At 39.7% G+C, this 18,169-nt stretch overlaps 1 protein-coding gene across 2 annotated transcripts in view; it reads left to right on the top strand.

Moving 5' to 3' along the window:
• sorcs3a (sortilin related VPS10 domain containing receptor 3a) overlaps nucleotides 1–18,169 on the top strand; it is a 175,220-nt gene that overhangs the window by 92,532 nt on the left and 64,519 nt on the right. For both annotated transcript variants that reach the window (XM_058086792.2, XM_078793390.1), the window contains exon 3: nucleotides 14,117–14,216. In XM_058086792.2, the coding sequence (XP_057942775.2) occupies nucleotides 14,117–14,216 (100 nt within the window). The remainder of the gene's footprint in view (nucleotides 1–14,116; nucleotides 14,217–18,169) is intronic.

The raw sequence follows: 18,169 nt of genomic DNA, 5'->3' as shown, positions 1-18,169 counted from the left end.
ACATTTCTTAATCTATTGGGAGACAGACTTTGGCATGCAGTGCTCAGTCTTTGGAGGTTCCATTATACTGTCTTTTTCTTGCTTCAGCAACCTCAACTCCCATGTGTTTTACTGACTTCCCAATTGAAACCTGCAAACACTACCTCCCCGATCTTGGTGTGGTAATTTCCAAAGTCATTTTCAATTAGGCCTCAGTAGATTTTGCGTTAACGCATGGCTTGCGTCGAAGTTGCCTCAGGTGATAATGTGGAATGATAGAGACAAGCGTACACATTGTGACATGCATGCAAGTCTGTGTGTACTATACTGTATGCTTCAACTGGCTCAGTTGCACTTTGCAGCCCGGCAGGCTGAGTGTATGTTGAGCTATTGAGATCAACTTATTGATATCTCATATATTGTAATCCTTGCTGAGATCTGTATGGCTGATTGCATTTGTGATTAAAACTGCCACATATGCCAGTTAAGCAGCAGGGTTTCCAGGAGAAGACACTGTTTTTATTTACATTTAGACAAACAGAGATTTTACTCATCAAAATTACAGGTATCACCTGTGTTGTTTGAGAAGGAAGTACAACAAAGTGTGCTGAGGTGTAGAGCTAGGATTGCCGGAGATCCACTGCTTAGCACGGATGGGGGATGGAATTTGTGTATGCAAGATTTGTGTACTTTTTATTATCACAAGGCAGTCATGGTTGACTGAGGCAGGGAGGACTTTCAGTATTAGTGTAGACCTGCCAACATGTAGGAATGTTTCGTAGTCGGCAGTCGTAGTGACTCCTGAATATTCTTGTATCAACAATGCCCTCAGAAGAACACAGCAGATCTTGTGTGTCATCTTGTATGTCGAGGTGTATTCAAGGTAGGTTTGCTTGAAGTTCATTCTGAGAAGCCAATTTGTACTTATTTTCACAAAATAATATAATTCGGTAATTTTCTGTGCCGGTTAATCCTCATGGGTTGAGGTGGTATGCTGGAGCCATTCCCAGCTGACTTTGGGCGAAAGGTGGGGTAACATAATAATATCATTTATAATACAGAATATCATGTAATTATACTGAAATCCATCCATCCATGGCAGCAGTCTCGGTAGGGAAGCCCACCTCCTCCAGTTCCACCAGGAGGACACCAAGGTGTTCCCAGGCCAGCTGTGAGACATAATCCCTCCAGTGTGTCCGAGGTCTGCCCCGGGGCCCTCCGTGAATCACCACCTTTGAGTGCCCGAGTGATCCGAGGAGCTATGTTGTCTGGGGCTATATGCCCCTGGTAGGGTCTCCCAGAGGTGACGAGACAGACCAAGAGTGATTCAGAAGACCCTTATGATGACCACAAAGAGAAGGAACTACACTTTACCCAGAAGTGGGATATTGGAGCCTCACCCTGGAGCCAGGCCCAGGGAAGGGGGAAGGGGGTCGGGCCTCCACCCGTGGAGCCCGGCCGGGCCCAGCCCGAAGAAGCCACACGGGATCTCTCCCTCGTAGACCCACCACCTTCGGGGGCAAGCATAATGGTCCCGTGCATGGGTGGTGTGTTGGGTGGTGGTCAAGGGCGGGTGCCTGGGCGACCTGGTCTTCGGCGCCCAAATCTGGTATACTGAAATAAATGAGGAATTTGAATTTTGTATTTCAAAACAGAACAAGGGGATATTTTTTTACAATATGCTAAGAAAGAACGAGGGCCTCTCTACTTTGTGCTTTGAATTGTGCAGCTTCACTCCATCACAATGATCCTTAACATGGACTACTGTTGCATCCGTAACCCAAGTCAAGCCACAATTCAACTCTGAACCTCTGACATCACTTCCTGTCCACTTCCTACTCCGCTCCCCAAGCATCGAAACACATTTACAGCAACAGACACCAGCATAAGTCTTATATTGTATGTCTTATTTTCTCTTAGTGTATCAACTATATTGGGTAATACGACTGTAAGGGTGACTATAGGGTTGTTATCTCATGTATACACAGCTCTAATAATGTTAACAATTGCATTTAGAAGGTCGTAAAGAGGTTTCCTATATCCTATAACTACGAAAATACTCCATTTATAATTAAATAATCCTACATTTTATAAATTCACTTATCACAGCCAGGTCTGCAACCAATAAACGAGTGGCTAAGGTTCAGTACATTGTAGTTTTGGGTACCGAGTGTCCTACCCTATGTATCAAGCCTTACGGTTCCCCCCCATGATGTTGTCCCCTGTTTCTTGCATAGGGCAGTCAATTGTTAGCATAATCAATAACAGCCTGTCTTCTGGTGTGGTGTCTACAAATTTTTTAATATGCTGTGGTTCAACTTGTGATTAAGTAGCATGGTCTGGGCCATTCTGTATCGGCTAATTTTAGGCCCATTTGTAAAAGTCTTGGAGAAAATTGTTTTTATGCAGTTAAACACTTCCGTGGATGACCATGACATCTTTGAGGCTTTTCAGTTTGGTTTCAAGCCTTCTGCAGCACTGAGTCAGCGTTGTTAAAACTTAGTAATGACATTCTTCTGACAACTGATTTTGGTGATCATGTCATGGTCCTTCCTGACTTAACAGCAGCTTTTGGTACGGTGGAAGAGTCTTTCTTAGGCCTCATTTAGGCCTAAAATATTTGTAATTCATGTCTCCACCGCACAGCAATCACATTTTTTTTTTTTTATACGGAAAGACGATACCATTACGTGGCCGATCTCATCAGAGCATCCCGAAAATAAATGCGTCTGCTGAATGTCTTCACGTGGTTGATATTGCCTATCATTCTTTGCTAAGTTTTACTACTAATTGTAAGCCACAGACACATCACTGTGAGTTATACTCTCAGGTTGGATGGTCTGCTCAGACCACACGCAGGCTCAATCATTGGTATACTTTTATATACGTATAAGGCGGTCAGTTGCCTTCCTACATTTGTGCTTTACTTGTAAAGAGAAGAGTTGGTGCTCACTCAGATAGCAGATTATTGGCTGCTATCTGTCTCATACTGAACTGAGCATAAAGTCTTTGCTGCACCTTTGGCATGGAATATGCTGCAGAGTCCCTGGAATTGCCCCAACTTTCTCACCCGAACTCAGCTGGAATGCACTTTTTGTTGCTTACATGTTTTAATTAACATACTGAAATAATACTATAATAATGCATTAGTTCTCTGTTTCTCATTTTACATTTTGTGCCTGCCGTGTATTTCTTATAACTATAGCTACAGCTAGTCTGGGTGCTATGTCTTCCCCATCCTTAAACTCTAATGACACCACTGCGTCAAGTGGCCATTTTTGGCATTTCTCTGTGGTTCAGTCCTATCTAACCAACATAACATTTTGTGTAAACTGTTTGTGTTCGTCTGTCATGTGGGGTCCACTGGGTTCAGTTTTCCAGGTTTTTATTCACTCCCTTTATCTGCTCCCCCTGTTGTCTATTCTAAAAAAGCATTGTTTCTCTTTCTATTATAATATCTCCTTCTATTATTATGCTTAGGATACCCACATCTCTTTCAAATTATATCAGGTCAACCTATGTTTGTATGAATGGCATCAAAACTTGGATGGTTGGAATTTGCTTGCGATATATTCTGGTGTATAAACCACTACTTTGTTCTTAAGCTTTAAAGTTGCCTCTTACAGTGGTATGGCTAATTTATGGCTAAATTATCCTGTATTTTATTTTTTAAATACTGTGCCTCTACTGAGTCTGAGTCTACTGAGGAAACTCATTTTTTGGCAGGAGTCAATAGGAGTCAATTGTGAGCTATTGGTGCACTCACAACAACTTGTAAACCCATTGGATGGCAGTATTTAAAATAGTCTGACTCACGGTGTCATCTTTTAGAGAACACTTTACTAACAGCACTAAATTCATTACACAGCAACTTAATACTCAAATTGTGCTTATTCAAATATACAAACATGTCCCAATATAATTTTAAAATATTAAAACTACAATTCCCAAGTATTCATTAGGTTACGTCCTTTGGGTTTGGGCTCTGGGTTCTCTGACTCATTCGGGGGGAAAAAAGCAGCCTTGCAGTGCCATTTTTAATGTTTCCTATGCTGTGCTGCAATGAAATGGTTTTCTCAACCGCAATGTATTATTGGAACACTTTAAAATGTTTTTTTTTTTAAATCTAAAACTCATATTGATACATGTTTCAATACTTCTGACATATAATGTAAAGTGTTCTTGGAGAGATGACACATGTTGTTATACTGACTGGCATGACAAGCTTTTTGTGACTTTATTCATAGCTCTTAATTGGGCCCTGTCATAGAGCTGGTCCTCTGGACTCGTGAGTGGCAAGTGTATCTTATATAAGAACAAATATGTTTTTCCCTTTAAATTTAGTGGGTAGTACATCAGAATTGACGGTAAATGTAAAAGAAAAACCCAAGTGGATACAGTGGCCCCTGAGAGTCTCACCATGTTGACTTTGGAGACCTTGCCATTGGATATAAACCCCACGCTTACTAACCTGGACTTTCAGCTAGAGAGTGGTTTTAAACTGGACCATCAAATTGGCACAGTGTTGAAGTCCGCCTTTTTCCACCTACAGCAGCTGGCAAAGGTTAAGCCTTTTCTGTTGAGGCAGCATCTTGAGACAGTAATCCATTCCTTCATCACGTCTCGGCTGGATTAATGTGACTCACTTTATTTTGGAGTTAGCAAGTCTTACCTTTTCTGCAGCTTGTCCAAAATGCAACTAAACTTAAACAGGGAGAACACACAACTCACTTTTTTATCCTCACTCCACTGGCTGTGTGTGCATTTTTGAGGTCATTTAAAATCATTTAGTTTTTAAGTCTTTAAAGGATCTTGCCTTGACTGACTCCACTGCCCAGTCCCTCAGGTCAGCTGATCAGAGTGTGGGACAAGCTCAAAGGAGACAGAGCCTTCACCACTGCTGCTGCTAATGTGGAATGAGCTCCCCCTTCACCTGAGGCAGGCCCCTTCATTATGAAGGCCCATCTTAAAACCTACTTCTATTCCTTGGCTTTCAAGCAAGGATGAGACTTGAACTTTTATTTTATTTTTTTGGCTCAGTGTTTTCTTATATTTTATAAGGGCTGTCCATCATTGACAAGTGAATTTTCACGGAGTCGGAATCTCCATCTATTAAATTGAATACTTCATAGTGAGAGCATAGAAAAACATTTTTTTAGATCTGCACCTTAATTTCAGCCAAAAATACATCAGATTTGCTTAAATATGCACAGTTTTTGGACTAACAGTAAGGCGTATTCAACCACAAAACAGCATGATTTATTCATACACTACAAAAGAAAGACCATACATGTTTGTTTGTTTTTTTAATCCAACCACTTACTCCCAAAATGTGTATTTTTATGATTTGTCTTTTATGTTTTCTTTATGTTTTCTTGCACAGGAGGCACAAAGAGATGATGATGCAACTGCACAATAAAAAGAGCTCATGTTTAGTGCTGTTTTAAGCTGTAAAAACAGAAACAAGGAGGCAGAAGTGCATTTTTTTAGAGCACGGCATGCATCCTTCCCATTAAAATCCATACTCCGCAACCAGGAAGGGAAATGGCATTTCGCCACGTGGCGCACACAGGAGGTTGCACATTGAAGGGAAATTGTCATGCATACATACAGTTCAGTTGCAAATGGGAAAATTGTAAATAGTTCATGGTGTTCATGTGGAACTGTGAATTGATTTATGGGATGTATTCCATTGTAACCTGATGCATACTAATTTCAAACAATTTCAAAAAAGATTTCACTGGGGTGGCGCTTGAGAAGCATTTGGGCGTGAGCACTTGGCAGGGTGTGGAGAGTTTTCGAGGCCCTGTTCTGCCAGCATTAATACTGGTGTTAATACTTGGTTAATTGTAAAAAGTAATATGGTAAGTAACACAAAGATCTGAGTACTGGAATCAGCATTTGAAAGAGCATGCAGAGGTACATAAATAAAGCTGCTGGATGCTGACCAGTTTTGCACTTTTTTTTTGTAATTTTGCCCATCATTCACAATCCTTATGTGAAACATTATAACACAAGAACATAAGTTGGAGAAATGCTTCAGCCCTAACAAAAAAACATAAAAAAAAAACGACATGAAATGTTTTTTCATAACCGACCTGTATATTAACCGAGCTACAGTGATATTGTTGCAGCTAATGTGGTGTACTATTTTTCTGGCGAAGTGTCACAACGCCTCGCTATATGCGTTGTGGGTGATCTCAGCATCACTCACAGGTTAACGCTAGATTATAAATCATGCCTCAAACATGTATTATTGACGGTTGTGGCAATAAGCTGAATAGTTGGTCAACTTTGAAACTCCACAAGCTAACAACAAAACAACTGAAGGATACCAGCTCTCGCTACGGAGACTCAGCAAGATGCTCGTTTGTTTCTGCAGAGTGTTTTTTAAAGCCTGAGGATTATATGGAATTTACCAGCTCAACAGGGCGCACACGTCTTGTGCTGAAAGATACTATTGATGCTATTTCACCAGTCGGCATCCCAATGAGAGCGGACATTGTAAGTAACTGTTGTGTGTGTGTGTGTGTGTGTTTCACTATAGCTTGATCTGCGTAGCACACAGCAACATGATTCTCTGCCTGGGGGGATGGAACATTTTACCTTGTTGATGGAAGGAGCATTAGTTCTGATCAATGCGCCGAAGAAAAACCTTTCAGTAATTTTTGTAATCATCAAAATAAAACAAGATACTCTTAAGTATTACATGATGTCCTCAATATAATTGTTAAACGATAAACGATAACATTTGTGAGAGGATTTTTTTTTCGTAGTCAACATAGTTGTTAGCTATTGTGCATTGTTAGCTAGCTCATATTAGCCTGTTTTCTGGCGTTATAACGCACAGGAAACTGAAGGAAATATATGTTCATGTTTCACCCCCCAACACACACACACTTTCAATAAGGTTGCTTTATAGCTCATGTTTTACAAATCCCCAAATACGTCTAAATTAATGAAAGTACAAGTATCAGGAGAGATGTTCAGAGCCAGTCAGCTATGCTTTCGTCATTGGATCGTTTTCTTCCCTGCCTCAGATGAAATGTCAGGGAAATATCCTGGACAAGTCATGAGGCACCGTGGGGCCTTGCAGACGTAAACAGACTAAAATACACGGAGTGCACTTATGACCTAGTAAGTGTTGGTCTTCAGTTTGCTATGTCAAAAGGTTTGCCGGTCATGGTATATATGTGGCTGCTAAAAATAAAACGACACACGTTTATTTTTCTGTTTACTTACGTTACAGCTGTTTACATTCTGTTAAATGGTGGACGCAGAGATTCAAGCAGTTAGCCATTTACAATATTTTTATATAATAATAAGTGAGCTGGACGAAATATCAATGAACATGGGTGTGAGGTAATGAGGTAAAAAAAAAAGGTGATGAAAGTGCAGAGGTAAAAAGCAATAACAAAACAAGCTAAAACTAAAAGGAAGAGGTTGGAGGAGCCAGTGACATTACACAAACACATTACACCAGGCACCAGACCAGAGGTCGATAGCTTACCGCTGTCAGTAGCACACTCACGAGACGTCATCACACCGCACGCACTGGCCTCCTTCACCCTTCCCTTGATCATCAAATCAGCAGTCAGAACACATTGTAAATGCATTCACTGACTTACAATGAGTTGGATATTTCAAACTCTTTTTTTAAAATGCACATTTCGTCCATTTTTGTGCAAAAAAAAATTCACCAAGAAGGGAAGCCGCCACTTGCCGACACCTGCACTAGACAAACAATTGCCTTCATGTGCCACACCACATGTGATGTCGGCCACCCATCGCACCAACATTACCACCGACATTGCTCCTCTAACTTGTCTTCACTCTCAGGCTGAGAGAACCTGTCAGGAGGAACATGACATGCTCCCCAATTGCAATAGCCTGAATGAGTAGCTGTCTTTTTTCCGAACAGATAAGGCTTTTTACTCTAATCTAAACTACTGCTTCTAACTACCATGGGGCTGCCTAAGTGCTCTCAGCAGACCCAATTCATTTGCAAATTTGTTCTATATTAATAACAGTGTCTGGAGTTATTGGGCTTATTATTAAAGGATAAAAACCCCAATTGTTCATAATGGGCTCTTTGGATGGTGTTACCGAGCACAACACAACAAAGGATGATGATTATTGTATTACAAATAAAAAAATATTAAAATCAAACGGGAAGAGTAATGACTCTAATTTGCTTTCAGGACATTTTTGTTTTTCCAGGCTTTTCTTTCATTTTAATCTTGCTTATAAAAAGAGAAAGATTTTGTCGATTATTATGTTTTATCCCAAAGAGTCTTCTCCCAGGACAGAGGCTGCATGCATTGCTGAATGCATTGTAGTCAAGCATCCCTACTGTTGACCTCTTCTTGGATACTGAAAGGGTTTGGTTCACTGGCGCTGGGAATGTCTTAAAGCACATCAGTCAACCAGTGTTCAGAGTCCATCGCCTTGATTTTGCCTGAGGTTTGTTTCCTTGGGAACCTTCACGCTGTCGGTCTGTCTTGTTTTTGGAGACGCCTGTCTCTCTGGCTTTCAGGACAGACATTTGACTTGCTGCTGCATTGGTTCAGCAGTCACCTGAATGTGTTTGCCCTCTCTTGAAAGCTGGAAAATACGGACTGAGCTTTATTCTGTATTAATTGTGTATATATTCTGTTTTTGAACAGGCATTTCAACAATACGGTCAGATGCTTCCCCTTTCTCCTTGGAACACAAAACAATTACACAGAATCCCTCGCCACTTTGCGCTTCAAATTTCACAGCCTCACTCAAAAAATATATATTAATATACGTATCTGTAATTATATGCTTATTTAAGCAAATTTTACAATGTTTTTCCTAAATTAAGCATTTCCAAACACAAAAATGGCTAAAATAACAAAAATACAAATGGAGGCATTCAGAAGATGCATTGAAAGACGCTGTGATGATATTTAGTATTCTACACTAATCACTAGGTGTCAGTAATATTACATTGATGAGCCAATAGCTACCCCGGGGATTACTGTACAGAAACCGTAAGTTAAAAAAGGATGTATTATGTCTTAGAAGTCTTATTCTGTATTATTATGTATACTGCATTGGGTAATAGTAGATGTAAGTAAAATGAATATAGGGGTCTTACTTCATGTCGAGAGGACATAACGTAATAACGTATTTAAAAGGCCATAAACAGATTTTCTATTCTCTAACTGCGAAAATAAAGTGGTTAGCCGGCAGTCAGGAGATCGGGAAGACCTGGGTTCAATTCTCGGCATGAGCATCTCTGTGTGGAGTTTGCATGTTCTCCCCGTGCATGGCTTTTCTCCGGGTACTCCGGTTTCCTGACAACCAGGGTGTACCTGCCTCTCGCCCAAAGACAGCTGGGATAGGCTCCCAGCTAATGGACGGAACTTTGTGGAAATTCACTTGTCACAGCCAATGTGTTTTTTCTACTGCTGTAATGTTTTGCACTGTAAATAATGATTTGGACTGTTACCAAAAAAAGAAATCTATACGGATATCATGTGTGTATGAGATGAATGGCCAATAGAAAATAAGAGCCTCATTTCTCTCAGCAAAAAACAAAAATACATGAAAGAGACAATTTAAGGACTTTGGATGTATTGGTAATCTGATTTTTCGGTACAAAGGCTTCAGTTCAGTATCAGTATCAGACAGTAATTTCAAGAGGTAATCATCTGCTCCTCATATGAATATCTTCTTCCTGCATGAATATCTTATTCATTTTGTCCATACATACAGATAGCAACAAAATGTATCGACAATAGAAGAGCACATCCATTGTATACATCGCTTGTTCAACACGTATTCCAGTCCCACCAGGCAAAGACGATAATACATCCTTAGTTGTCAGACAAAGAAAGCCGAAAGGAAAAGAAAAGGTCACCGGCTGGCCACACCAGACCAGCTTCTGTTTTGCAAACAGCAAATAGAAATGTCTCCCTGCAGACAAAGGTGTGAATGATCAGGGTCACCTGAGAGGCTGGCTGCCAGAATAAATGCTGCATGTCACCCATCTTAATTGCCATACAAGACAGTCTGAACTTTAGTCTGTCAAGTCACAAGGTCTTTGTTCCTCTCCACCCTTCCTAGGTTTTTAAAATTTCTCTCACTTTTTAAATTTCACTTGACAATAGGAAGAGGTATGATAGACCATAACTGCTAATTGACTTGTTTCAATTTTTTGCTTGCTGTCCAATGAGGAAATTAGGTGTTCTGCATCAGCCCATAATGTTCAAGTCAATCCATCTCCACACACCCGACTGTTGATTGGTGTCTGAATTTAGTTTTACTGCAGATTGCTTCACAACTGATTTCATATTTGCTTCTAAAAGGAAAATGGCAATAAAGTACAACTATTATATCATATAAACATAATCATATTCGCTTCCGGCACCAACCTGAGTGGCAGCTCTCCAGCAGCTCCTTGTGTGTTTTGATCTTTTTTTTTGCACCCCTTTCTTTGACTTGTTTTTTTACTATTCTATGGATATGGATTCCTTCACACCAAGATTTGTTTATTCAAGGAACTTACCATACACTCAGAGAGCAAACCTGCTGCATTATTATTACACCTTTAAATTCAGTCTATTAGCTCAGTGCATTGTTAGTCTTATAGCTTCTCAGAAGAGACCTTCTTGCCACACTCACACAGCACTCAAAGTTGCACAACACTCAAAGATAACCCACGGAAAAGTACGGACAGGGGAATATAGAATATAGCATAGACATGCTAACCAGAACCAGAATCACTCACACAAACTTAACTTTCACTTTCCAGGCACACAATTTAAGTTTCACACTCCTGAAGGGTGCTGTAACTGCTACCTACTCTATATTGTGTACTTTCATTCTGGGCTCTTTCGTTGCTCCCTCATTGGTGTTAAAATCCAGCACTGGAATGACTCCAGGATGTGCTGGTGTAATGATCCAACTGCATACTGTGGTGCAGCAGTGACGTTTTACTGGTGTGCTTCTTTTATTATGAAGGCTTGACTTTACCGTCAGGATGCGGTTTGCTGATGGCCAATGTTGCTGGAACCGCTTAGGATATTGTTTTTTTTCTCCGGTTTCCTCCCACATTCCAAAAACATGCATGTAGTAGTAGTAAAGCCCTTTATTCTTGTCACTTATACAGGAGTACAAGCGAAATTGTGCAATCATCCGTCCATACATATACAACATACTATGCAGTGAGACAAGGGGTGACATGACGGGATGATTGGGTGATAAAGGGGGGGAAGAAGGGGGGGACAACACTAGGAGAGGGGAGGGGGAAAAAAACAACAACTCCAAACTCGACTCTTAAATGAAGGAGTACAGTGTGGGACTGTTGAAAAAAAAAAGACTATTGAAGACTATCGGCATGAATGTGACGTGAAAGGATGTTTTTTTTCTGTATGTGTCCTGCGACCTGCAATTGGCTGGCCACCAGTCCACGGTGTACTCTGCCTTTCGACCAAGAGTCAGTTGGGATGGGCTAAAGCATACCCCTGCAACCCTTGTGAGGGAAAGTGGCACTGAAAATAGATGGATGGAAGGGTGGATGGAGGGCTAGAGGGCACCAAGAAATGTGATAGTTTCCCAGCGACAACTGAAGGGTTGACACATACAGTATGACTGAAAATCAAGCCTTGATGTGGCAGTAACTTCACTGATCATGGAAACGTAAATTCATTACCAACTAGGATCGAGTGACTGGCTGCGCTGCGTCAGAAACTTCAGAGACTGCAGTTTATTTTGCTTTGAACACAGCTAATGGCACAGAACAAAACAGCTCCTACTCCTATGCTCCCTCACTCCCCCTGTCTAGTGCTGAGGTGGATACCTCCAATGCCAGTCTTCCCAGATGTCCACATTCTCCAACGCACTTCAAACTGAATCTCAGACAGGGAAGAGTCCCTCGACTCTGGAAAACAGACTGCATCATACCCAAAGAAACCACATCCTGGTGAAGGCATTGACCAGGCCAGCGGCCCTGACATTACACTTGATGAAAACCATAGAATGTCTGCTGCGTCACCACTTCAGGCCACTCTTGACCCTCTGCAGTATGCGTACCAGGAGAAAGTTGGAGCAGAAGATGCCATCATCTTCATGCTTCATCTATCCCTCAGTCAGTTCAAGTAGATATTATAAATGTGAAAGTAATCTTTTCATTTTATCATTCTGGTTTCAAAAACAACACATCACAGTCATCTACCTAAACACTTCTTCCCCCGCTATAATATGCTGTAGAAATGAGTTTCTTTGACTCATTATTACTGTTCTCTGTAATCATAGTAACAACTCTGTTTCTGTGAGGCATTCTCCTGTGAATTTCAATGAGTAATATCTTGTATTTTCATCAAAATCTCATTTCCAAGTTCAAGCAGCTTGGCCTGACTAAAAAAAATAAAAGAAAAGGCATCTTCACTTTTATCATAATACTTTCAAGTAGATGTTCTATCTCCTAAAAAAACAACATTTGAAGAATCCTGGCCAAGAATACTCAGAATTGCAGTAAATGCAGTAATTAAAATGTACATTTGAGAGGCCGTTTTCATTTGGGGTTAGGATCATTAACATGTTTTTTTTTTTTTTGTTTTTTCGCTACTTGTCATTTTCAAATATAAAATGCTAGTCTTCTAACACTTGTGAAAGGTGACTGAAATTAAGTCGAATTTTGCATTGGTGGATTGTAACCACAATGTAAGCAGAGCATCAAAACGCAAGGTGATCAAACGTTTAAGACCGCCGCCTTAACTGTAGCCATTATGTGTGCTAAAATCCAACTTTTGTGTCATTCTGTCTCACACATTCACACTATCGTGATCTCTTGATGTCTTTAATGGGTTTGGATGTGGCATGATTGTTGCATCATTGCTGCTGAGGTTGGTCACAAAAAGGTGGCGATTTTACATTTTGAAAAGATCCTGACGCTTGTGGAAGGTAGTCAAATGCAACCAGTAACCATAAGATGGCATCTGCAAGAGAAGCTCTTGAAGATGTAACTTCAGTGTTCTGTACTGGCACCAGTTGGCGGCTGGCTATGTGGAAATGTTGCAGCAAGCATCACTCTTGGGGCATGGCATGGCCCAGGTGAGAGAGTGGTTATCTCCCAACTTGCTGGTTCGATCCTTGATCCGGATAGGGAAGCCCTGGTTGGTCCTGATGCTGTGGCATTAGCGCTTTGAGTACCTTGAAGATGAGCGCTAAAAAGCACTATCTAAGGCAAAAGCTGTTAACCATTTCTTGGCTGAGTGTCTGTGCAGTGATTGCTGTGCTGTGTCTCGTTATAATTGAGTATCCATTACAGATAATGCATGATACGAATATGAAATCAATACATTTCGCCATTATCCGTATTCATGTTTAAAGAAAATTATGTATTCACTCTTCACGCTCTGTGATTGGCCAGTCGTACACAGCGATGCTGCCACTAAGAGGTTAGCGGTGCTTCACGAGGTGTAAATGGGAAGTTTAAATCTTACTGCATCTAACCTCAAGGAATGCCATTTTGAAAGAACATGCATAGTTCAACAATCCTGCGACATTCCAAAACAGAAAGCCCTTTTGCCTTTGTCATCGGGAGGTCATGACAGTTTGTGTATCTAACAGAAAATTATGTGAAAGCCAGATTTGGATGCAAATTTTAACTTGCATGTTCTTAAGCTTTTGATCAGCTGATGAACAGCCAGTATTTAAATGCAGTTATTGATTGTGACTCCATATTTTTTGTCTCTTGCTTATGTTTTGTCTTGCTTCGTGTCACAATCCACCTACACAAAATGTGACTGTAATAATTTTCCCTCAAGCTTAAAGCTTTGTTAAGCAAAATTAACAAATTAATTAATTAAGCAAATTAACAGATGATTCACTCCTACTGGAGGTGCAGGAGGTTGTTATATGTATTTATTTCAACAAAATATATATTGTATATATATATTGTATATATATATATATATATATATATATATATATATATATATATATATATATATATATATATATATATATATATATATACATATATATATATATATATATATATATATATACATATATTTTATTTCATCCATGATTGTTTAGAGATAGAAATGGTTATTGGCTCTTGACTTAATAATGACTTAATTTGCTTTTTTTGTCTATTCAGATCTACTGACTATGGCTCTACATATGAGAGAATGAATGACAAAGTTGGATCCAAGACTGTTCTGAGTTACCTTTATGTCTGTCCAACCAACAAGAGGAAGGTAAGATCCTGCTGCAAGTATCCACTTTTTTACGTAAGACAAAGAATAAATAAAAAAATAAAGTCAATTATATTAAAACTGCAATCCCAGTTTTGTCCATTGAGTTAACCTTCTTTGATGCCACAAATGTTTAGGTGAAAGTAAATTCAATTGTGTCAATTGTGTAAATATAGCCATACATTTTAATACTTACATGGAAAGGATTTGAAGCATTATCAGCAACTGAACCTCTGTTTTGGAAATTGTATGACTGGAGCAGAAACAAAAATTGGTAATGCTTCAGACTGCAGCAGTCAGCCACACAAACAGTAACGTGCAGTCAAGGGACGTAGGCGGATGGGAGGCAGCCTCACCAGTCATGGTGGTAAAAAAAATATATATTTGTCCATTGAATTTTATTAAAAATATTTCCTGTATGAACATTCTCTGAAGTTAAAATGGCTGAATTTGCACATTTCCTGATCAGGTCAGACTGCCACGAGCTTGCCTGCCTCCTGAGTTTGATCATAGTGGCTGCCAGTGTGTATTTGTCAGCATGTAGCCAAAAATATAATGTTGCCAATGCTGTCATTTTCTACAGCCTCTGTAATGCCATTAATGTAAATGTGATGCCATTATTCTTGCTCACAGGACAATAAAATACATAGAGCTGTCATACGGGAGGTATTTGCAGTACTGCTGCCTCCTGAAGGGGTCAGTCGTGAGTGAACTGGAAGGTGTTTGTCATTGCAGTTCTTCCACAGAAGAAAAGCCAGTATTTTTTTCATTTTGAATTTTTGGGTTGGCAGTAACACTAGCTAATAGAAAATCAAATACATTCTATGTATGTTTATGCTCTGCTAAATTAATGAATCAATTTGACTATTAATTTGCTAAAATGGAGGATTATATACTCAAATACACTACAGAACTTTTCCTGCAAAAGCAATGTTTGCATATACTTCATGTACTGATAAAAAGGAAAGAACACTTATGTTTTCCAGTTCATAAAAGGAAATGGGACTAAGACATAATTGAAGACATTTTTTAAACCAAAGTGAATTAATCCTCGTCTTTTCTTGAATCCTCTTAATGAGCAACTTGTATTAACATAAAAATAACAACTCCAAAGAATCAGTGCCTTACCAACCCTGAACCTCACCACACGTCACTGCATACAAAGGAGTCCCATTGTAACGTTTTGCTCAAGGTTAGATCACGGATGCGGCGGCACATGCTGAGAGATTTCAAAGAAAGAGATTTTAATGAGTATGAAAACACTCCACAAAGATAGCATGAATAAGGGATAGTACAGTATGTTAAAGGCATGAAGGCACACATGTTTTTGGAATGTGGGAAAAGCCCCTCCATCACACACACAGGGAGCACACACACTCCATACATAGGGGCCCCTCTGACTGTCAACATGGTCAAGTTAATTCACTCATTCATTCATTTTCTACCACTTATCCTGAGCTTACATGAGGTTCGCGGGGGTGCTGGAGCCTATCCCAGCTGTCTTCGGGTGAGAGGTGGGGTACACCCTGGACTGGTGGCCAGCCAATCACAGGGCACATATAGACAAACAACCATTCACACTCACATTCATACCTATGGACACTTTGGAGTAGCCAATTAACCTAGCATGTTTTTGGAATGTGGGAGGAAACCGGAGTACCTGGAGAAAACCCACGTATGCACGGGGAGAACACAACTTCACACAGAGATGGCTGAGGGCGGAATTGAACTCCAATGCAAATAATATGTTCTCAGTTAAGGTAAAAGTAACCTTAATTGTTCATTAATCTCTTTGTATTTTGAATAGCTTTCTGCATGTTCAATTAGAATTGTACAACTATAAAATGATTTCTGGAGCCCATCATTTAGATTTACATCATGTTTGTATGGTTTGTGTCCATTTAGACTTAGACACGGACATTCTGGAAAGGATAAATGACGTTAACCAACATTTCCGTGTACTTCATCATGTGTTCACCCTAAGACATTCATCTAAATTATCAATGTGGGGTTATTTTAGTGGAATGTCTTTAAAGGGGGCAAACGTTCTGTCAGTGATAAATGCACTGCTATTTTTCTAGCTTACATTTAATTGATGGGGGGAAACACAGTCATATTGGCCACAAGTGAAATGGCTTCATGGTAATTCCACCACAGTCTATTGAGAGGAGTGATGGCAGCAGTTCAGATGCATAAATAACGTTTTGCTAATGACCAAACACTAATGTGTTTAGACAGCAGGCATATGACCTAAATAAATTGCTACAGTGTACAGGGTGTATCTTATGTTATAATTATTCCAAATAAATGTTTATGTCATACAAATGTATGTTATATTGTATCTTATTTCAAATTTGCAACATATACAAGCATATACAGTTCATGGAGTTATGCATATGTATAAGTTTCAAAAAGACTCTCTTGTGGGGGTGTTTATAGTTGAATGCATTGCGGGCCCTGCCTGGCTGTTCATTTAGCTGCGTTGACAGTGATGGAGCGATCATCAGATCACATGTTCACTTCACTTTACAGTAATTTATTGGAGCGCTGTGGTGCAATAGCGTGAGAAAATGAAAAAATATATATTTGAAACGTCTGGAGTTACAGGTTCAAACTGCAGTGACGGTCAAGGCGCAGCTGAGCTGGAGACTGTTTGCACTTACTCCAATCATTCAGTGCAATGACATGCCATGCTATCTGATTGGGAAACATGGTTTGGGCCACAATTTGGCAGGCACTTGAGAGACTGCAGAGAACTTTCATGTGGACATATGTCGGCAGGAATAGTTTGTACTCTTCAACAAGCGCTCTGTTCAGGCTTACAACCTCTTATAAAAATATATACATAAATAAATAGTACTGGCCTTCAGGCTTACAGAACATGTTTGGTAGCATGATCACCTACCGGTACTGTTGAGTAATCCCTTGTTTATTGAGGTCAATTGGTTTCAGACCCAGCCATAATCCTCATGGCCTGCACGCTTTCCGGGTGTCCATTATTTATTTTTCAAAGATTGGCAACCTTTGCCAAAGCAGAGACAGAAATCACAAAATGCACAAAAACAAAAATCCCACTTGGACAATGGATGCACCAAAAACACACAATGATGATAAAAGGAAGCGACAGGCGGTCACTGCGACTTAAAGTAGAGCAAGCTAAGCTAAGCTAAGTAAACAAAATGATGTGGACAGAGCCACAATGGGAGAAAGAGACCTTTAAATGGCCAACAAGAACGTAACACAAATTGAACCAGGATGTAGGCATACCCAATTTACAAGACAGGGAAAAACTGGAAGTTGGAGGAAGAAAAGATAGCAACTGGAAGGACTAAAAAAAAAAAAAAAATAGATGAATATAAAACGTGTGAGCCAAACTCGTGCAAAGTTAGAGCATAGGAAACTTTCCTTCTAAAACCTTCTAAATATGGCTTTTATTAAAATTATTAAAGCACTACAAAAAGAGAATACATATAACACATAATATTGACTTGCATATGTTAGCATTGGGATACTTCCTTCTTGTTCGTACTTTTTTATTTGCAGTTTCTGCACAGCAGGGGTCATCAGCCTGTCAATCACGATCAACCTATTGTTCTTTGGAATTTGCTGTTGATTGCTGTTGTAAATTCCCAAATTATATGTTTACATTTGGTGATGGCACTGTACAGGGCGGCCTTCATAATTTTAATTTTAATAATTTTTTTAATATATTTTTTTTTACGCAAAGCACCTTGCAGGGCAGCAAAGGGTCTTCTGAGGACCAATGGCACATTCGAGCCATCCAGCTGTCGACATTTTTTTTAAATGTCTGTCAGTGTTGGTGATATACAGACAAACTGTATATCAGACATTACATCAATGTCAATTCAGCCAGCTGAATGAAAATCTAAACTGTGTATTAATCAAACCCAATAAACACTCTCTTGTGTCTGGCTCTCTCTGACTGTAGTGGTTGT

This window comes from Doryrhamphus excisus, linkage group LG9, assembly GCF_037039965.1.
Source record: "Doryrhamphus excisus strain RoL-2023G ecotype Guam linkage group LG9, RoL_Dexc_Guam_v1.1, whole genome shotgun sequence".
Classification (NCBI taxonomy): domain Eukaryota; kingdom Metazoa; phylum Chordata; class Actinopteri; order Syngnathiformes; family Syngnathidae; genus Doryrhamphus; species Doryrhamphus excisus.
The sequence above is the reverse complement of the archived record's forward strand: the minus strand, read 5'-3'. Positions and strand labels throughout refer to the sequence as shown.